The 22478-nt window shown below is 43.3% G+C and overlaps 1 protein-coding gene across 5 annotated transcripts in view; it reads right to left on the minus strand.

The window, feature by feature from the left end:
- TTC23 (tetratricopeptide repeat domain 23) overlaps window positions 1-22478 on the minus strand; it is a 133437-nt gene that overhangs the window by 6713 nt on the left and 104246 nt on the right. For 4 of the 5 annotated variants that reach the window (XM_049906150.1, XM_049906152.1, XM_049906149.1 and 1 more), the window contains 2 exons: window positions 9458-9580; window positions 1078-1160 (listed from right to left, as the gene is read on the minus strand). In XM_049906150.1, the coding sequence (XP_049762107.1) occupies window positions 1078-1160; window positions 9458-9580 (206 nt within the window). The remainder of the gene's footprint in view (window positions 1-1077; window positions 1161-9457; window positions 9581-22478) is intronic. The other variant, XM_049906151.1, reaches the window with a different exon arrangement.

The raw sequence follows: 22478 nt of genomic DNA on the forward strand, positions 1-22478 counted from the left end.
AAAGGATTGATGAAATCAGTCGGAGGCCTCTTTGGTTCATCGTCCCTGTTTAAGAGGGACTGGTGGTGTATCTAGAGTATTGCACTGGCCCTGGGTACAGGGCGCCGCTGAGCAGTTTCTATTATCCTGGTACCACCCAGTGTCCTTCCTCAAGCATGGTGATGTGTTAATTAAAAAATTAAGGTGCTTGACTTGTATTTTTGACCTGATATTATGGTAAAGTTATCTACAAGAGAGGCGTCAGATTTTTGGATTTGGGCGCAATTTCAGCGCCTGTCGTACGTGTCATTTTCCATAAATACATCGCTGGCTGTACTGGTTAATAGAAACTACCCAGTGGTGCCACACGCCCAGGGTTGGCAATACCTTCCCTACCTGCCCTGCCCTAGTTACACCTCTGACTGAGTCCCTGGTGGTGTAAACGGTTAATGAACCCGGCTTCTAATGGAAAGGTTGGACGTTCACGTCCGCGCAGAGATGCCTCAGAAGAAAGACGATCTACTTCCGAAAAATCAGCCACTGAAAGCCCTACAGAGCACAGCTCTACTCTGACACACATGGGCTGGCCGTGAGTCGGAGTTGGTTTGACGGCAATACAGTGGGGTGGTGCTGGGGGTGGTGGTGGAGGCTGACATTCTCGGCCCTGAGACAGCGCCCCTTGCTGGCTGTGTCCACACTGTGGCCCCCGGCTGCTTCAGGGCTTTCCTGAGCACGCGTTTTGCAGTCAGCCACGGGCTGCCAGGGACACAGGCACTGTGAGGTGGGGTGAGCTCCATGGCAGAGTGCTAGGCCCTGAAAGCTCAGGGCAGCTCCGAGCAGGGCTGTGGGATGATGAAATCCAGCACGAGCTTGTGCCATTATTCAAAAGATAACTTCTTGAAAACCTGGGCAAAGACTATGTTCCACAACTAGATTTTCAAAGGAACTGGACTTGCATAGTTTATGAGTTATGAAATGTCTGTTAGTGAAACTTTCTACAGGTTACCTCAGAACCTTCTAGAACCAGCTTCTTCTGAGATTATGAATAGCAAAGGAACGACATACTCAGAGGAATGTTGTGAAGAAAAGCCAACTCACTTGGACAGGACGTTCACAGACTGCTGGGTGGCCAGGGTCCTCTTGTCCTGTGGTCCGTATAAGAGGGTCTGAATTTGAAGACACTGCAGAACACCAAGTTGTAATCGTGAGGTTATAAAAATGTCACTGAGAGCATTTTGCAGAGAATAAAACCTCCCTTGAATGAGAGAAATAATACTTCATTCACAGACCCATGTTATGGTAGGATTAGTGAGTTCTCAGGGTGTCTCCATGGAGATACAGCCTGATCTCTGATCTGGAATGCTCTGGGGGATCCAGGGAACCAGTGTACAGTTTTGGCACTGTGTCATAGAACTCTCAGTAGACTACCTGTGTGCAAAAATGTGTTTAAAAGTAATAAAAGGCAAGAACATTGATATTGCCCAGAAGACAGTCTCTAGTTTCTATTTTTAAATGTCCCTTACTACAGCACAGGAAAGTTGTTGTTGTTGGTTTTTTTTTTTTTTTTTTTAATAATTTTGTTTTTGCAAATAAATGCTTTTATCTATGGGCATTCATTACTACACAGCAATTTCTTAGTTATTAGTAGCTAAATATTCAGTTTCTGGATTGTCCAGGGCTAATTTTGGTTAGATTTTTCCCTTCTGTTTATTGCCTTGCCATTGATTGCTTGTACCAGACCCAGAGAAAACAAAAAAAGGAGATAAAATTGTGCCAAAAATGGCCAAAATAATTTTGAAGAAGAACGAGGTGTATGAACTTTGCTTTACTGGATGCCAAGTCTTTTTACAAAACTGTGGTAATCAAGACAGTGTGGTTTTAACCCAGGGATAGACAAATAGACCAATGGACTAGGACGGCGAGCCTAGTACTTGGTATATGACAGAAATGGCATAGCAGGGGCAGTGAGGAAGCTACCGTCTATTCAGTAAGTGGTGATGGGATCACTGTTTGTGAATGGAAAAGCAACAGATCCCCATCCCATACCAAACACAAATATTAATCCCAGATGCATAAAAGAACCAAATGTGAAATGCAAAACCTGGAACTACTAGATGAAAATATTGGAGAGTATCTTTATGACCTGGAGGTAAAGAAGTATTTGTTAGACAAGATCTAGACAAACCATAAAGTAAAACATACAATTTAACCATATTAAACTCAAAATATCTGTGCATCAAAATTCACCACATGTAAGGTACAAAGACAAACCACAGACTGAGGGAGATATTCACAGTGAACATAAGAGAAAGGATTAGCACTCAGAATACATAAAGAACTCCTACAAGCAATGAGAAAAATAAAAATGGGCAGTTCCCAATTAAAAAATGGGCAAAAGATATAAAGAGGTAATTCAAATACATTGGTCAATGAGGATGGCTAATAAGCACATTCAGTCTCACTAGTAACCAGAAAAGCAAATGAAAACTTCGGTGAGGTGCCCTTTCACCCATCATATTGCAAAAATTATAGTATGATAACACCAAGCTTTGTCAAAGACATGAAGCAACAGAAATTCTTTCCCTAGGTGGTGCAAACATGTAAGTGCTTGACAACTAGCTGAAAGGTTGGTGGTTTGAACCCACCCAGGAGTGCCTCAGAAGACAAGCCTGGCGATCTGCTTCCAAAAGGTCACAGCTTTGAAAACCCTGTGGAGCAGTTCTACTCTGCATGCATGGGGTCACTATGAGCAGGAATCGACTCAACAGCAACTCACAACAGTGTACAATTGCTTTGTAGAGCAATTTGGCAACATTTAGTAATGGATAAGTAAAATTGTGATATACATACATATTGTATCATATCTATGACATATATGATATCATACAAATGTTTGATACACATGTTTGTATATATATATATATACACACATACATATGGGAGCCCTGGTGGTGCAATGGTTAAGAGCTGGGCTGCTAACCAAAAGGTCGGCAGTTCAATCCACCACCCATTCCTTGGAAACTTTGGGCAGTTCTGCTCTGTCCTACAGGGTTGCTGTGAGTTGGAACTGACTCTATGGCGCATAACAACAACTATATATATATATCCACATAGGTCATCTAATGATTGCAAAGTCGAGGGGGAAAAGCCAATTAGAGATGAATGTATATAATATACATATTACTTATATGAAGTTTGTTATTAGTTGTCATCCTGTCGATGGCATACCCCACAGAGTTTTCAAAGCCATGACTTTTCAATAGCAGATCTCCAGGCCTGTCTTCTGAGGCACCTCTGGGTGGGTTTTGAATAGCGAACCTTCCAGCTAGTAGTCGAGCACTTAACCCTTTTCACTACCTAGGGACTCCTATACGAAATTTAAAAACATGCAAGACAAAACCAGAGTGGAATAATAAAGAAAAGAATGGGAATGATTCTATCAAATTCAGGATTGGTGCTTCCTGGGGACGGGCAGGGTAGGAAACACAGGAGGCTTCAACTGTGTAGGTAATGCTTTGCGTTGAAGAGTGAGTTAAGAGATGATTGCTATATTATTCTTCATACTTTTCTGCATGTCTGAAAGATTTCATAATATATTTTTAAAAGACTAAATTAGTTTTTCGACATGTTAACATCTTGATTAAAAAAAAAAGCGTGAGGGTTTGGGAACTTAGTACTGAGCCTGTTTATTCATTCTGATCCACCAACCATTTTTAGGGCTTCAAAAACGTTAAAATGCAAACAGCCAAGATGCTTTGTCTTTCTAAGCTGTGGGAAATATCAAAACTGCCTGAATCTTTGTTTCAATCTAGGAATCTGAGAGTGTGGTTGTTTTCTGGAGGAAAGAAATATTATCTGACTAGAATATGGCAGGATTTTTTAAATAACAAAGTATTCACTATTTTTAGTTGAATTATATACAACCAGGAAGTAGTAAAATTTTTCCATTATTCATTTTCTGCAAAGGCAAGGCTCCCAGCCACTGCATCAAACAAGCCCCAGCCTTTGGAAATCTGCACTGGGGCCTTGGCCTGGCCTAGTCTAGATGCTGCCCATTACATGGCTTTGGGCCAGTTTTGCTTTAATCTGAAGACAGATTGTCATGACCTTGGAAATTAGAAGTTTTAGAAAGTTCTGTGTTGCTTTGAGGGGAAGGGGCTGGGGGAGGGTTTTGGACACCCGTGTTGCTTATGGAAGCTCTCCCAGTACTCATCTCCCGCTTGAGTTATAGCTATTGGAAGCCCGGGTGAGTCTCCTCTTTAATGTAGTGGGGCACTTACTCCACTCAGGGCTCAACAGAGGAGGTGCTCAGAAGGGGACAAGGAGTAAGAAGCAAGTCTGAGAGAGGCCTCTCTCAAGGGCTAACACTTCCTGCAGGAACAGACTTCATTTTCTGCTACGTGACAAGAAATACCTTCACTCTGTGTAAAAAATCAAGTCTAATTTTAGATCTACTCCATCTTTCCTGTTTACACATTTATGAGTGCCTCCATCTCGTTTTGAGAAGAGCTGATGTCGGCATGGCTTGGTGTTAATTCATTCACTCTGGCATTAGAATTTTACTCACATTATAACGGTTTATTTGAGACTGAGGTCTCGGCTGGGTCTGCCTTACACGTGGCCTTGGAAATTGAAAACTCGAGGAATTTCCATCCCACCACTTTGGTTAGGGAAGCGTCCTCTCCCCTGCCCACCCTGCCCCCCGCCCAGCCCCCATTCTCTAGAAGAGATACTAATAGCTGAATACTGATGAATCCCCTCAGCGAATGACGAGGCAATTGAGTGTATTTTTACAAATTCTCACTGGCTGTACTAAGCCCTGGAAACCCTGGTGGCGTAGTGGTTAAGTGCTACGGCTGCTAACTAAGAGGTTGGCAGTTAGAATCCACCAGGTGGTCCTTGGAAACTCTACAGGGCAGCTCTATTCTGTCCTATAGGGTCGCTATGAGTCATAATTAACTCGACAGCAGTGGGTTTGGTTATTTTTTTGGGGGGGGGGTACTAAGCCCTACATTGTTTCAGACCTTGACTGCTAGTCTTTTTCCTGGGGACATATTGTTAGTGGAACAATAGGCGGGAGGATCAAGGTTGTGGGAAGCTACCCTTTCCAATAATGGAGCCCAGAGAGGCGAGCTTCACCCCCACTATCCCCCCTGGGCTCTAGCCAAGACCCCTCTCTTCTGGTATTAATAGATTTTTCTAAGAGGGCGGTGGTGGTTCATTGGTAGAATTCTCAACTTCCCTATGAGAGACCGGGTTCAACTCCCAACCAGTGCACCTCATGCGGAGCCAACACTGGTCTGTCACTGGAGGCCTGCATGTTGCCAAGATGCCGAACAGGTTTCAGTGGAGCTTCCAGACTAAGACAGACTAGGAAGGAAGGTCCGGCAATCTACTTCGGAAAATCAGCCCATGAAAACCCTATGGATCACAACAGCCCAATCCTATTGTGCATGGGGTTGCCATGGGTCGGGGGCCAACCTGACAGCAGTCAACACAGCATCGCAACTAAGGAGTGTTGCCTGAGATTCCAGCTGAAGTCAGAAGGGATGCAAAGGGGTGTCAACCGGGAGACAAACAGATGGGTTTGTCCCTTTTGTGACTACAGCGGCCTGGGAGGCCATACCAGGCACCAAGATACAAAAAACAGTTCATCCATTAATTGAAATAGCCTTCAAGTGATATACTTTTCTTCTTTAATTGCAAAGAAACCCAATACTGATTCTTACTGGAAACTGTTTTACATAACTATATCTAAAAAGCACAAACTGAAGTTTTAAATGATTGGCAGCTTCTAGCTAAATTTGTTTAAGCATCTTGGGGTGAAGTAGGTCTTTCAAATCTTCTGTTACAAACACAGACAATGACAAAGTCAATAGGAGTTAACTGCACTTACTGGGAGCCCAGCCCTGCAACCTCCTCACTGAGCTAAGTAGAGGACACCCAGATGTGGACATTAGAACATTCTCCACCATAAACAAAGGGATCTGTGCTCTCCAGATTCTTCCAAGCAGTCCAGTCCACACTTTTTGAAATCAGCAATGAAAGGGTGTTTCTCATTTTCCTTTAAAGTGGACAAAAAACTGAAAATTTTCCAGACGAACTTTAGGAAGCCATATGTTGTGGTTATTCTCTTTGATTTTATCTGCAGTGGGGGTGGGGAATCGCTTACAGGTCTATTACTCCTTAAATAGCGCACAGTGAGCTGGTCCTCCCCTTGACTCCCCTTCCCCCGTCTACATGGGGGACTTCCACAGGAAGACCCAGGGTGAGGCTGGCACTTATTCTAGACTGCAAGACGCTCATGGGCAAGGGCCACTTTTCCTTGCTCACCTTTGTGTCCCAGGGATATAAGTAGATGCATTATTTGCTGAATGAATAAATAAATGAACAAATAAATATGCTGAGGACATTCTTATATGGAACCATAAGGCATGGCGTTATGGATCGAACTGTGTCCTCTAAAAATGTGTGTCAACTTCGCTAGGCCGGAATTCCCAGTATTGTGTGGTTGTCCACCATTTGTGATCTGATGTGATTATACTAGGTGCTGTATATCCTAGCCTCTATGATGTTAATGCGGCAGGATTAGAGGGAGCTATGCTAATGAGGGAGCCCTGTGGTGCAGTGGTTAACAGCTATGGGCTGCTGCTACCAAAAGATCAGCAGTTCGAATCCACCAACTGCTCTTTGGAAACCGTATGTGGCAGTTCTAGTCTTGTCCTCCAGTGTCACTATGGGTTGGAATCGACTCAGTGGCAACAGGTTTTTATGCTAATAAAGTAGAACTCAATCTACAGGATTAAGTTGTACCTTGAGTCAATCTCTTTTGAGATATAAAAGAGAGAAGTGAGCAGGGTGGAGCGAACCTCATGCCACCAAGAAAGAACTGCCAGGAGCAGAGTGTGTCCTTTGGACCCAGGGTCCCCATGCTGAGAAGCTACTAGTCCAGGGGAAGATTAATGACAAGGACCTTCCCCCAGAGCTGACAGAGAGAGAAAACCTCTGGGAACTGGCACCCTAAATTCAGACTTCTACCCTCCTAAACTGTGAGAGAATAAACTTCTGTTTGTTGAAGCCAGCCTCTTGTGGTACTTCTGTTATAGTAGCACCAGACAACTAAGATCGTCATTAGGGCCATGGGGCTTCAGGGATATGTCAGTGACTAAAACCTCTGGTAAGGATGGTCCATTGTGAGAACAATATCAAAAATCTTCAAAATTACAATCCCATCAAGCTCAAGAGCAGAAAGAGTGCCGTTCCCTCTTCTCTCAGGAGCCCCTTGTCAAGCTAGGATAGTTAAGAGATAATCTTAGGCTCTGGTGCAAGTTTTAAAAATTATTTTTGACACAGAGTTTTGAAGGCTGGAGCCCCGGGAGCTGAAAGAGGAGCGTCAGCTTGCTGTCCTCCTACCTGTGGCCTCTCTCTGAGCTGCCACCCTTACCCAGTGGACAGAGGAGTCGGTCAGTGGCAGCGATGAGTGCAGGTAAGCTGACTCAGTATACCCACTGCCATCAAGTCGATTCCAATTCATAGAGACCCTATAGGACAGGACAGAACTACCCCACAGGCTTTCCAAGGCTGTAATCTTTAGGGAAGCAGGCTGCCTTTTCTTTCTCCTGAGGAGTGGCTAGTGGGTTCGAACCACTGATATTTCAGTTAGCAGATGAGCATTTTAACCACTGTGCCACCAGGGCTCCTTGACTCAGTATACCCTGGCTGAAAAAAAAAACAAAACACAATAGTTAAATACCCAAACTCACAAGGAGGCGTATTTTCTGTGTTTTGGGATCTCTAAAAATTTGTGGTCATTATTCAGGGCCATGTTCCCAGCAGCTCCACTGCAGAAGTGGACTGGGGGTGTCGTGGCTATCCCTCCCTCCCTCAACCCTGTCCCTAAGGTCCTGGGATAAAATCAGAATTTCTATCAGTGAGTTTCAAACAATGAAAGTGCTGATAAATGATCCTCTGAATTACCTATCACTGCAGCAGGAAGCAAAAGGAAACCCTGGTGGCGTAGTGGTTAAGTGCTACGGCTGCTAACCAAGAGGTCGGCAGTTCAAATCTGCCAGGCGCTCCTTGGAAACTCTATGGGGCAGTTCTACTCTGTCCTATAGGGTCGCTATGAGTCGGAATTGACTTGATGGCAGTGGGTTTGGGTTTTGGCAGCAGGGACCGCAATTGTCATTTAAAGGGAAAGGTTACACAGCTCAATAATACAAAACGGAGGAAGATTTTTTTTTTTTTCATTCCTGGTATGGTCTGCCATGCTATTACTTATATTTTCTCTTTACATGAGATGAAAAGCAAAGCCAGAGAGAGGAAAACGTTTTAATTAATTCTGTGAAATCACTGCTTTTCCTTACACATACTATCTGATCCTAGATTATATCCACGCTGGAGAAACCACCCAGGGACCTTGAATTATGCTTGTTTTCCTGTCAATTCTCAAGGCTAATACTAATAAAGAAAGTAATCTTCAGAAACCATGACATATGGGAGTGTGAAATGTCTTAAATGTGTTAAAGAAAAAAAAAAAAACTATCATTGACTAATCATTGCAGTGAAGGCAGGAATGATCATTTAAACGATAACCTTGCAGAACTGAAAGGAGAAACCAAACACAACTCATCAAGTGGCATTTTCCCGTGCAGAGCGTTGAGGGCGGTAGCTGATTTTGTCGAGTTCGTCCTGACTACAAATGGACCCCACCACATCCACTCAATCCTCGGTGTGCCCACCAAGTGACAGCCATCCTGTGCCCGGCTCAGTGGGGGAACAGAGAGCGGACAGGTGTGGGCTTTGCTTTCAGGGGGCGTCCAGTGTCATGGAGGGATGGACATGAAAAATATACAAATAAGCATGTTATAACGACATGCGCTAAGTGCTAGGGGAAAAAAGAACACGGGGCTACAAGAATAAAAGGGAGGGTGTTGGTGGTGGTAGAGCATATGTGAGTTAGCAAAGGCCTTCCTGAGCAGGTGACACTGGAGGTGAGGCCTGAGGATGAGGAGTCAGCCAGGTGACGGCACCAGGCAGGGAGGTGTGTGGGGCAGGCCCAGGCAGAAAGATTGGGAAGTGTTTGCAAGAGCACACCCCTGTGTGCATGTTCTCTCTCTCTCTCACACACACACACACACACATACATACCTGCACACACATGCACACGTGCACACATGCACATACACACGTAGACACGCAGATGCACATACACACGTCCTGTCTCTCCCTTACTTGAGAGGCCACTCATCCTAAGATCCAAGGATTGATGCACCTGTGGGTGGGGGTCCACGAGAGAAATACAGGTAAGGTGGAGAACAGAGACCCTTGGATGAGGACGGAATTGGGAACTGAGAGAGATGGAGGGAGGTCCAGGCACTGCCACCCACACGGTTGCTCCCAGTGGCTTCTCCTGTCTCTGCTGTGTGCCAGCCTTGGAAATGTGGATGTCACCTTTGCTGTCTCCCTCCCTTCTCACCTCTACGTTGCCAAGTGCTGTGGGTTCTATATCCTTATCGACATCCCTCGACTCCCCCACGACTTTGCTCCATCCCCTGGCCACTGTCTTGGAGCAAGCTACCATCATTTCTCTCCAGGACAACTGCAACACAAATATTTAGAAAACAAATGCATCAGCATGACTAGCTACTGACAGGCATCCTGCTGCACGCTACATACAAGTTAGGGCTTCGTTGTTCAAGCGGAGAGCCAGCTTTTTATGTCAAAATAGGATATGCCTATTCCTGAGGCAGCTAGAGCAAGAGACCCAGAATCTCCTAAAGCTGAGCCCTGAGCTGCCTCTCCTTGGCATGCTTCCCTGATGAGATGGAGCTCGCCTATCACAGGCACTGCTTCCTGAGTATGTCCAGGCCAAACATTACTCTTCCAAGGTGTTGAAGGGCACACAGCATTTATGCGGTAGGAGAGCTTGCCTCTCCCTTGCCCTTGGCCATCTACCCATAAACTCACGGTTCCCATGTGTCCAGCAAGGTTCTGACAAATTGCCAGATAGTCTCAGACCAGGGTGGTCTGTCCAGACCTGCAGTTCTGTGCCTCCCTGCACCCTGGTGCCCCTTTAGGAAACCCTAAGGCATTGTTTGAGTTCCTGGTTGGTATAACTTGACTACTAACTGAATGATTGGCAGTTTGAACTTACCCAGAGGTGCCTCAGAAGAAAGGCCTGGCAATCTGCTCTGACATAGATGGGGTTACCATGAGTCAGAGTTAGCTTGTTGGCACATGGTTTGTTTTTCTTTTTTTTTAAGGCATTGTTCACTCACTAGGACAGAGGAAGAGCTTGGATATTCCTGGAGCTTTTCCACAGTAAACTCCGCCTTGTTCCTAAGCAGTCTGCACACATGCCACCCCTGTGTTTTCTAAGGTGCAACAAATGTGGGGGGCGCTGTACCTGGGCTGCTGGAGTTAGGGGCCCGGCCTAGCAGAGAACCCTCTTCCCCGCAGCTGAGGAAGCCAGGACAGCTGTGGCCAGGGGACCTGCAATTCTCACTCGCACCAGACCTGCAGCAGGTAAGGGGGGCTCCACGTTTCCCCCACAGAAGGTTAGAAATGGATGATCCTGTTCTCCTACTATATCAAGTGATTAACAAGTATCTTCAAGGATGAGTGCTTGCTTGACAGATCTTTAATACATTTCTCTCTTTAAAAAGGAATTTGAGGTGATTGCTGCAGCCCAACACCAGGTTAGGAGAAGCCGATTCGAAAATCAGGAAAAATGAGAATCTAAACATGAAAACAAGGAGGGTGAACACGGTTCTGTGTGGACTCCAAATTTGGCTCTGGATCTCCTGGTATCCAGGGCAACAAAGCAAATGCCAAATATGTGAAAGGGAAAGCAAAACGAAGTGGGCACTGATGGAATCACAAGATACAAGTTGTACGTCAAGTATGGGCGTCTGTCTGGGCAGTTGGAGGAGTGGCTAGAATACAGCAAAGACTGACGGTCTGCTCTCAAGGCTTGGCCCACAAATGAACAATAATTTCCCTTCTTCCTTCAAAAGATTAGAGTGGGCTTTGAATCCCTTGGAGACAGAAGACAAATCAAATTATTCTTTTATGAAAATGTTTGATGTTCACAGCTTTAAAGTCATCAGGCAATGAACTGAACCCTGATATGGAGCCCAGATGAAGGATAGGACCCAAACCCCACTTCACAATGTAACTGTTGCTGTTGTTAGCTACCGTCAAGTCAGCCCCCAACTCACGGAGACCCTATGTGTGACAGAGTGGAACAGCTCCATAGGATCTTCTCTATATAATCTTCATGGAAACAGATAGCCAAGAGTTTTCTTCTGTGGAGCTGCTGGGTGGGTTTGAACCAGCAACTTTTAGGTTAGCAGCTGATGGCAAACCGTTTGCACCACCCAGGCTCCGTTCACATAGAACCAGGCCTGGGGATATTAGCCATGTGACTGACTTATAGAACGGTCGTCATGAATTCTCTTTTCAGTCTTTCTTTTCACCTGGATGAAAATGTTGGCAATTATGCCCATCCTGGAATCAAATCATGTCTCTGTGCTGCAAAAGCATGTGAACTTTTGCTATGGAAATTTCCATTCGGAGCCAAGAGCGTTCTCCTAATCTCCCCTGCTGGCAGATGCCTTTAAAAGACAGATCCATCATACGGTTTTCTGGTCAGTAATTTAATCCTGCTGTCTGCCTTGCTCCTCAAGCCTTCCTGTTTTTCATGCCTGGGAGGATGGTTCAGCACTGGGCGGCACATCTGGAAAAGCCACTTCAGTGGGTTCCTGCTACTGAGTTGAAAACTTGGGTGAAGCAGCCTTTGTGTTAAAAGCAAGAGAGGCTACCCCTTGGATGGTGGCTGTAGAAAGTGGCTGGTTTCACAGACCCCAGCGCTACATATGGAATTTAAGCAACTCTGGCTCAGCAGCAGATGTGAAAAAAAAAAATGTGTGAATTCCCCACCCATGCCCTAGTGCTCCTGTCCTCGGACGGGCCCACGTGCAGAGCTGGAAACGAGAGCTGTGTTTACACAGCGTGCACAACCTCCCTGAATACGAGTTTCAACCCTTTGCTCTCTGATTCTGACATGTGATGCCTTTAAAATGTCAAAGTCATTGCTTTCAGGACAGATAAGTAATGAGGCCAAACGAGAGGAAAACAATGTTACCAGCTTCTGCAACAGGTTATCTGGGTGATGAAATCTGAGTTTCTTGAACCTGAACTGATCTTCAGCCCCTGAGGAGGCAGTGAGGCCCAGAGCATGATTCGTAAGCTTTCCCCAGGAAGCTGGGTAAAACTGAGATCCTGGAGCTCTGCTCAGGGACTCTGATTCAGAAGGCCACCCTGATGCCAGTGGCTCAAGACCCACTCTTGGCAAAACACTGCAAAAAAAAGAGCGTAGCCTTTGTTTCAAAGTAACCTGTCAGTGGAAAGTTTGCTCATGACACTGAGCCTCAGGCCCCTTCTTGGTAACAGCAGGCTATGAATTCTGACTGCAGGGCTGCTGTGAAGACGAGGAACCACTGATGAGCAGCCCCTGGTGGCAGCATCCTCATGCCAAGCCACCACCACCAGCTGCCATCAAGTCAACTCTGACTCATGATGACCCCACATGTGTGAGAGTAGAACTGTGCTCCAGGCTTTTTTTAGACTACCAGGCCTTTCTTCCAAGGTACCTGTGGGTGGACTCAAACTTTCAAGCAGAAGGTTTATAATGGTACCAGCCCAGCCCAGCCCCACCCAGTAGGAGCCAGCAGGGGCTAAGTGAAGATCTATTGCCCCTCCTAAGCCCTGCTCAAGTTCCTGTGTTACCATCTGCCGCCCTCACCCTTACCTTGGATCCACACCAACCCTCCCCTGCCTGGAGTTAAGTGGCTAGGCCGAGCCCTTGGAATAGTTTTCCCTGCTTCGTGTTCCCTTCTCAGGGGAGAAAAGAGGAGGGGAAAGGAAAGTGAAGATTGTCAACTGGCTGGCAGCAGCCTTGGCCATGGAAACTGCCCTTTCCTCCATCCTGGGGGGAGGGGAGGGAGCAATGGCAGTAATGACAGTTCTCCAGCAGCTGCACTGGGACAGGGTCTGGGCTATCCGCAGTCTCACTACCTCACCTCAGTGGACCCTGAGAAGAGCCATGGGAGGGAAGGAAGATGGGGGCTTTGATATCTCCATTTTGAATGAGAAAGCTGAGGTCTCTTGCCTCAAGTCTTGGTCCATTCCTTTTCATTTTTAATACTATGATCACAGTGATTTTTTTTTTAAATCAAAAATACAAATATGGACCTAAAGTACCCTGCCTAAAATTCCCTCAACAGGGATCAAATTACTGGGCTGAGGGCTGTGGGGACCGTTGTCTAGGGGAACATCTAGCTCAACTGGCATACCATAGTCTGTAAAGAAAATGTTGTATATTCTACTTTGGTGAGTAGCGTCTGGGGTCTTAAAAGCTTGTGAATGGCCATCTAAGATACCCCACTGGTCTCACCACATCTGGAGCAAGGGAGAATGAAGAAAACCAAAGACATGGAGCAAGGGAGAATGAAGAAAACCAAAGACACAAGGGAAAGATTAGTCCAAGTGACTAATGGACCATAACTACCAAGGCCTCCACCAGACTAAGTCCTGCACAACTAGATGGTGCCCGGCTAACACGACACACTGCTCTGACAGGGATCATAATAGAGGGTCCCTGACAGAGCTGGAGAAAAATGTAGAACAAAATTCTAACTCACACACACACAAAACCAGACTTACTAGTCTGACAGAGACTGGAGAAACCCCAAGAGTATGGTCCCTGGATACCCTTATAGCTCAGCACTGAAGTCACTCCTGAGGTTCACCCTTCAGCCAAAGGTTAGACAGCCCATAAAACAAAACAAGACTAAATGGGTACACCAGCCCGGGAACAAGGATGAGAAACCAGGAGGGGACAGGAAAGCTGGTAATAGGAAACCCAAGGTTGAGGAGGGGAGAGTGTTGACATGTCAGGGGGTTGGCAACCAATGTCACAAAACAATATGTGTACTAACTGCTTAATGCGAAGCTAGTTTGTTCTGTAAACCTTCATCTAAAGTACAATAAAAAAAAAAAAAAATTCCCTCAATGGCTCCCAGCTGCTTACAGCAGGGATCGAAAAAACTTTTTCTGCAAAGACCCCAAGGGTAAATCTTTTAGGCTTTGCATACTGACAGACGAAACTGAGGCCACTATGTAGGTACTGGTGCCCTGGTGGCACGGTGGTTAAGAGCTCAACTGCAAACCAAAAGATCAGCAGTTCAAATCCACCAGCCACTCCTTGGAAACCCTATGGGGCAGTTCTACTCTGTCCTATAGATAGGGTTGCTATGAGTCGCAATCAACTTGACAGCAATGGGTTTTTCTTTTTTTTTTTTTGGCAGAATTACCCCATAGGGTCTTCTAGACTGTAATCTTTACAGGAAAGTCAGGAAAGGTGTGCGTCAGGGTTGTATCCTTTCACCATACTTATTCAATCTGTATGCTGAGCAAATAACCTGAGAACCTGGACTATATAAAAAAGAACAAGCATCAGGATTGGAGGAAGACTCATTAACAACCTGCGTTATGCAGATGACACAACCCTGCCTGCTGAAAACAAAGAGGACTTGAAGCACTTACAGATGAAGATCAAAGACCACAGCCTTCAGTATGGATTACACCTCAACATAAAGAAAACAAAAATCCTCACAACTGGACCAATAAGCAACATCATGATAAATGGAGAAAAGATTGAAGTTGTCAAGGATTTCATTTTACTTGGATCCACAATCAATACCTATGGAAGCAGTATTCAAGAAATCAAAAGACTCATTGCATTGGGCAAATCTGCTGCAAAAGGCCTCTTTCAAGTGTTAAAAAGCAAAGATGTCACCTTGAAGACTAAGGTATACCTAATACAGTCCATGGTATTTTCAATCACCATATGCACACGAAAGCTCAACAATGAACATGGAAGACTGAAGAACCGAGGCCTTTGGACTGTGATGTTAGGGAAGAATGTTGAATATACCGTGGAATATACTGTGGACTGCCCAAAGAACGAACAAATCTGTCTTGGAAGAAACATAGCCAGAATACTCCTTAGAAGCAAGGATGGTGAGACTATGTCTCACATACTTTGGACATCTTATCAGGAGTGATCAGTCCCAGGAGAAGGACATCATCATGCTTAGTAAAGTAGCGGGTCAGCAAAAAAGAGGAAGACCCTCGACAAGATGGATTGACACAGTGGCTGCAATGATGGGCTCAAGCACAGCAATGAAGGTGAGGTTGGCTCAGGACCGGGCAGTGTTTCATTCTGTTGTACATACAGGGTCACCATGAGTTGGATCCCACCTGACAGCACCTAACAAGAACAACAATCTTTACAGGAGTAGCTCTCCAGGTCTTTCTTCCGTGGAGCCACTGGGTGGGTTAGAAATGCCAACATTTTGGTTTTCAATCAAGTGCTTAACTGTTGAGCCACCAGGGCTCCTTCTATATAAAGAAAGAAAACAAATTATTTTCTTGTAATATAGGTCTATAAAAAGAATCAATTTCTTTTTGGGCGGATTTCACTTAATTAGGGTTCAAAGTTCGTGTTCCCTATCAACTCGATTGCAAATGGTCATCTGTAAAAACCATTTTTTAGCTCCAGGCGATACAGAAACAGATGGCGGTAGGCTGGGCTGGGCCTGGAGGCCATTATGTGGGATCCCTGGCTTCAAGAATCCAGCCTCAGCCCCTTAACCTGGCAAACCTGGCCTCAGAGACTTGACCCTGCACTTTTCCCAGACACTCTCCCCACACTCCAGCTAGCCCGACATGCTCTGTTCTTAAACACACTTTGTTCTCTTACCCTGAGCCTTTCTATGTGCTGCTCCTTCTCCCACCCCATGTTCCTGCCTGAAAAACTCCTGCCTCTCCTACTCTATACTCTTTTCCAGGACTACTTATCTGGGCACCCTCGCTAAGCCCCCTCAGAGGTCCCCACAGGGACCTACAGTATAGAACTTACCACATAACATCCTTGGGGGTTTACAAACGATAACTCCCTCACTGGCCTGGAACCCTCTTAGGGAAAGGAACTATTTCATTCCTATTTTTATTCATTGCACATGCTTGAAAAATGAGGGTGTGGGGTGCCAGTGAATCCAGTCCCAGGTCTTCTGACTATGGGACTGTGTTTTCAGTGTCACTTCCACCCAGGGTTCCCCAGCTACCTTGGAAGCACACTATTTTTACAAGCTACTGCCCCTGGCCTGAGCTGACTGCTCCAGCGGTGGGCATCTGATTCAAGCCAGGCCAGTCAGTTTTTCCCTGAGATTTTTTAAACTGTGACTAAGCCACCTCTCTTCAAAGGCACAGGTGGTAGGATGTAAAGCTCAAGAGTGCTGGCAGCCACGCTCTCCATCTTGAGGGAAGACAGTGCTGTGAGAGAGAAGGAAGATGACGTAGAGAGAAGCAGAGAGGAGCTCTGGGCAGAGCCCTTGTAGTTCTAGTGTCCGGCTGCTGCACTCTCTCTAAAGGGTCCACTGCGTCCCTGCCCTGCTAATCGTCTGGTTGGACGGCCTTTCCTTGGGTGCCATAACCAACAGCTGTCTCTTCAAACCAGAGCTAGTCTGAGTGTATTCTGTCAGCTGCAACCCAAGGAGACCTAGTATGCTGATCCTGGTATTCTTCCTACTATGCTGCTGGTTCTCAAGTTTTTTTCAAGCAAACAAAATCTTATTCAGAAACTCACAATGTGAAACAGATGACAGTGTAGAGTAGACTGTAGAATACAGAGTACCTGGTGCTAGATCCCCACTCCAACAACATCCAGCTATGTAACCAAGGCTCAGACTCCCTCTCGGCCTCAGTTTCCCTCTTTGTAAAATATGGGAAGTAGAGGTACCCAACTCTTAGGGTAGCTGTAGGGTTTAGATAAGTCAATATATGTAAATCACTTAACAGAGTGCCAGGGATATAACAAGCACTCAATAAGCACTGGCTATTATACTGGGTTTATTATATGGAAGTGGAAGATGGGAAAGAGAGCAATGCCCCCCTCAGTTTCCCTTCTCATATCTTCTCTTACCATGATGTTGTCTGCACATGTGAAATGTTTAAATTATCTGAAATGATTGGTTTAATGTATATCCTCCTGGCTTGACTGGAAGCTCTCAAAGAGCAGGATAATATTTGTCTCGGCCATTGTTTTCTCCTCAGGACTGCCTAGCACAGTAATGGCCCGTAGAAAGTGCCCAATAAATACTTGATGATCAACCAATAATACAATAAGCACTACACAAGTCACCAGATCTGGTGCTTGTTGCAGCAGAATCAGAAAAGATGGAAGAAGAGATAAAGACTGGGCTTATAGGACCCCGTTCAGAGCTAAAGTTAATTGTTCTGGTTTGGCCAGTTAGGTTACTTAGAAGTTTCCAGGTTTTTTCTATTTTAAAACTAATTAATGTAATGAAAACACAACATATGGGAATTTCTGATATATTAAAGCAATAATAAGAGGAAAATTCATGGCTTTTAACACTTCTATTGATAAAAATGAAACATGAAAATGAACGAATTAAACTTCTAAGTCAAAAAGATAGGAGAAAAATCTACAACAAAATAAAACAGAAAGAAAGAGATAATAAAAGCAAAAGCAGAAATTAACGAAGCAGACATCAGAAAGCAGATCTTGTGCATCAAAATCCTCATTCTTGAAAAAATTAATAAAACAGACAAGGCAACAATTAAATCATTAAAAAAAAAGGGAGGAGGGAGAAAACACAGATATAAAACTAAGACATTACAAGGGGGAATAATCATTAAAAAGCATAAGAACTCTGTGTAAATAAATTTGAAAATGTAAATGAAATGGATAATTACCTGGAAAGATATGGTTTATCAATAATAACCCAATTATAGGTGTAAAGCTTCAACAGACAAATTTTTTATGGAAAAAATAGAGAAAATTGTCAAAGAATTTCCCCACCCAAAGGGGGAAAAAGAAAAAAATGAGACAAAAAACCCCACCAGGCCTAAATGGTTACATAGGAGATACAAACTTTCAAAGACCAGATAGCTTCAATGCTAAATTAATTGCTCCAATGCACTGAAAATGAAAGAGAACTACCAAATTATTTTTATGAAGCAAATATAACACTGATACTTATACAAAAATCACTTACAAATATTGGAGTAAAAAATCCTAAATCAAATATTAGCAAACACAATTAGACATCACATTAAAAAAAAAAAGAATAAAACATGAATTAGGGAGATTTTCCAGGAATGCAGGTTGGTTCAATATTACAGTTAAATATGCTATATTAATTGGTTTAACAAGAATCATACGAATGTCTTCATAGATGCAGAAAAGCCTTTGATAAAATTCAACACTCATTTCTAAATAAAAAAACAAACACTGATGAAAATGCGAATTGATGAATATTGCCTTAACATGATAAAAATATATAAACCTTAGACCTAAAGCCAACATCTTATGAAATGAAGAATCACTAGATGGATTTTCACTAAGATGGGGAGCAAGACAAGTGTGCTCATTATCTCCACTACTATTATCACTGTACTAGAGGTATGAGTCAATGCAATTAAGCAAGATAAATCAATTAGAAGCATAAGAATTGAAAAATAAGAAGTAAAATATGAGTATTTGCAGATGACATAATAGTATACCTGGGAAATCTGGGAAAATCAATGCTCACATTAACTCAATCAAAGAATTAAGCAAGCTAGAAGGATATAAAATTAACAGAGCAATCAGTGGTCTTTATGTACAAAAATAACCAGTTAAAAGATATAATTGCACTTACAATAGTAACAAAGAAGATAAAGTACTTAGAAATAAACTTACCAAGAAATGTGCAAAACCTACATAAGGAAAATTTTAAAACACGCTGGAAAGACACAAAAATAGAAGTGAACAAATGGAAAGACATTTCTTGTTCTTGGTTAGAATGACTCAAAATCATAAAGATGTCAGTTCTTCTGAATTTCATTTATAAATGACACAATCCCAATAAAAACATTGGCAAAAGTTTTATGGAGCCAGACAGGTTGATACTAAAATTCATGTTGAAAAGTAAACAGATATGCACGAATATCTAGAAAACCTGATATTTTGGGGGGAGGGGGGATGGGGGAGCCATGACAGGTGTCTAGACCTACCAGATATTAAAATCATACCATAAAACCTCTATAATTAAAACAATGAGGTACTGACACATGAATAAATGGACAGACCAGTGGAATAGAATTGAAATCCAGATGTATACTCAAGTACATAGGGAAATTTTGTATATGATGAAGGTATTATCTTAAATCACTGGATAGAAGATGGGCTTTTTAATAAAATGGTGCTAGACAACTGAGAAGCCATTTTGAAAAAAGATAGCATTAGATCCATACCTCACACCATACATATGAATAAACTTCAAATTAATAAATAAATATGTAAGTACTAAAAGAAAACAGAAGAATTCCTCTATAAACTGGGAATACAGAAAGGTCTTCTAAATATGCTTCTAGGTAAAGACTAAAAAATTTGCTTGGTAAAAATTATTAATAATTCATTAAAATATATGCAAATAAGATTACTACATCTTTCACTGAGAAAGTGTTAGCTTAGATCACACTACAAAAGCTATGTCAACAGAGGTGGGGCCAAGATAGCAGAGTAGTTAGGCACTTCCTGTGGTCCTTCTTACAACAAAGACCCCAAAAAACAAGTAAATCAATTATATATAACTATCTAGGAGCCCTGAACATCAAAGGCAAAGGTGAGGAATTGGACTGAATGGCAGAGGGAGGGAGAGACAGTTCAGAAGAAGTGAGGAGTTGCCAGACCTGACCTGGCAGGAACTGGCACCCTGCAGGCTGGATTGGCTGGCATGCATGGTGAGGCAAGCAGTGGTGCTTAGGACACATTTTCCACATCAGGAGAGACCAAGCAGTGGAGAGTCTACTCAAGCCTCCAGAACCAGTGAAAAGTGGTGCCCAATCAGCAAAAGATAAGTACTATACAAATCAAAAAACATCTCGTTTGGGAAGAACCTCTCTCCCATATACCTGCCCCTTCCCCACTCTACACCAGGTCCCAGGTCAGCTTCAGCTATTGCCATAACCCCTGGGCTGGAAGTAAGACCTGTTGTGAGCACTGAGCCATTCTTCAGGCTTTGGAGAGGGAAACAATTAACAAACAGGAAAAAATAACCTGCCAGCTTCCCTAAGCCAGGAACTCAGGGCAGGCACAGCCCCTTCGCCTAGGCACAGGCATAAGGGGTCCACAGACTATGAATGTCTTTCACCCCTGCATAAATCTGTGTGGGCCCATTTCAACACCGCAGGTGCTCATTAGCACAGTATAACAGGGTGTATACCTGAAACCTATTTTCAACTGTATCAGCTATAAGGTGGAGTGACAGATTTGTGACATTTGACACTGTTCTGCCCATTAAACCCACATCAGGGGCCTGAGGACCAGTGGCTCCACCTATACCACCTAGCCACCCACAACAGGGATCCAAGAGTAAGTGATGCCTCCTCGTCCTTACAGCCAACAACTTTGTGTACCCATAGTCTGGCTGCAAAACTCACCCACCTATGTGCTCTAAGGAACAGGGTCACATTTTCCTGCTAGACATGCAGGGGCAGCTGTCAGCCCCCTGCCTTGCTCAGCGCATGACCCCCTACTAGAGCCAGATACCTTTGCCCACTCCAATCACCCCTGCCTGTCTAGGACTCTAGGTGAGACGCCAGTACCGCATTCTTGGTGACCAACTACCTGGATGCCTGAGCTGAATCCATACAAGAAAAGGAAATGGATTCCAGGGCTCACATACTTAGCAACAGCTCAGACCGCTTGGTGACAGGATTTGAGAGCTTTGAAGGTGCCAATAATTAAAGTAGCTCACATGACCAGCCTATTTGGGCATATCAAAAACAAAACAAAACAAGATGCTAGGACACAGTAAGTAAACATAAAATAAATATAATAACTTATTGATGGCTTGGAGACAACAGTCAGTATCAAACCACATAAAGAGGCAGACCATGATGGCTTCAGCAAGCGCCAAAACAAAGAATCAAGAAACCTTCCAGAGGACGATAATTCTTGGAATTACCAGCGGAAGAATTCAAAAGATAAATATACAGAGCTCTTTAAGAGATTAGGAAGGATATCAGGCAAAATGCAGAACGAGGCAAGGAACACAAAGACAAATGAAGAGAGGAATTTAAGGAGGTTATGCAAGGGCCTGATGACAAATTTAACAGGCTGCAAGAATCCACAGAGAGACATCAAACAGAAATCCAAAAGATTAACAATAAAATTTCAGAATTAGACAACTCAATAGAAAGTCATAGGAGCAGAATCGAGGCAATGGAAGTCAGAATTAGTGTGACTGAAGATAAAGCACTTGACACCAACTTATCTGAAGAAAAATCAGATAAAAGAATTAAAAAAAATGAAGAAACCCTAAGAATTATGTGGGATTCTATCAAGAGGAATAAGCTATGACTGATTGGAGTACCAAAATGGGGGAGATAACAGAAAATACAGAGAGAATTGTTGAAGATTTGTTGGCAGAAAACTTACCTGATATTGTGAAAGATGAGATGATATCTATCCAAAAAGCTCACCCAACACCACACAAGGTAGATCCCAAAAGAAAGTCACCCAGACATATTATAATTAAACCAAATATACAGAGAGAATTTTAAGAGTGGCTAGGGATAAACAAAAAGTCATTTACAAAGGAGAGTCAATAAGACTAAGCTCTGACTACTGAGCAGAAACCATGCAGGCAAGAAGGCAATGGGATGATATATATAAAGACTTAAAGGAAAAAAATTGCCAGGCAAGAATTATATATCCAGCAAAACTGTCCCTCAAATATGATGGTGAAATTAGGGCATTTCCAGATAAACAGAAGTTTAGGGAATTTGTAAAAACCAAACCAAAATTACAAGAAGTACTAAAGTGAGTCCTCCGGTTAGAAAATCAATAACATCAGATAACAACCCAAGACTAGAACACTAGACAGAAGAACCAGGTATCAACTCAGATAGGGGAGTCACAAATAAATCAAAGCTAAAGCACTGAAAATAGGGAAACAGAGATGTCAATATGTAAAAGATGACAACGTTAAAACAAAAAAGAGGGACTACATAATGTCATCATAGATCTTTCATATGGAGAGGAAGTCAAGACAATATCAAGAAATATAAGATGGATTTAAACTTAGAAAAATAGAGGTAAATATTAAGGTAACCCCAAGGAAACTAATAATCCTATACATCAAAATAAAAAACAAGAAAAACATAAAGACTCAACAAATACAAAATCAACAACAATGAAAAGAATGAAGAGAAAATATATAAAGAAAAATAACTCAACATAAAAAATTAAGTGGAACAAAGAAACTGTCAACAACACACACAAAAAAGACATCAAAACGACAGCCCTAAAGTAAAAAAAAAAAAAAAAAGTCATACCTATCAATAATTAAACTGAATATAAA

Source organism: Elephas maximus, chromosome 13, assembly GCF_024166365.1.
Source record: "Elephas maximus indicus isolate mEleMax1 chromosome 13, mEleMax1 primary haplotype, whole genome shotgun sequence".
In the NCBI taxonomy this organism is placed as follows: Eukaryota; Metazoa; Chordata; class Mammalia; order Proboscidea; family Elephantidae; genus Elephas; species Elephas maximus.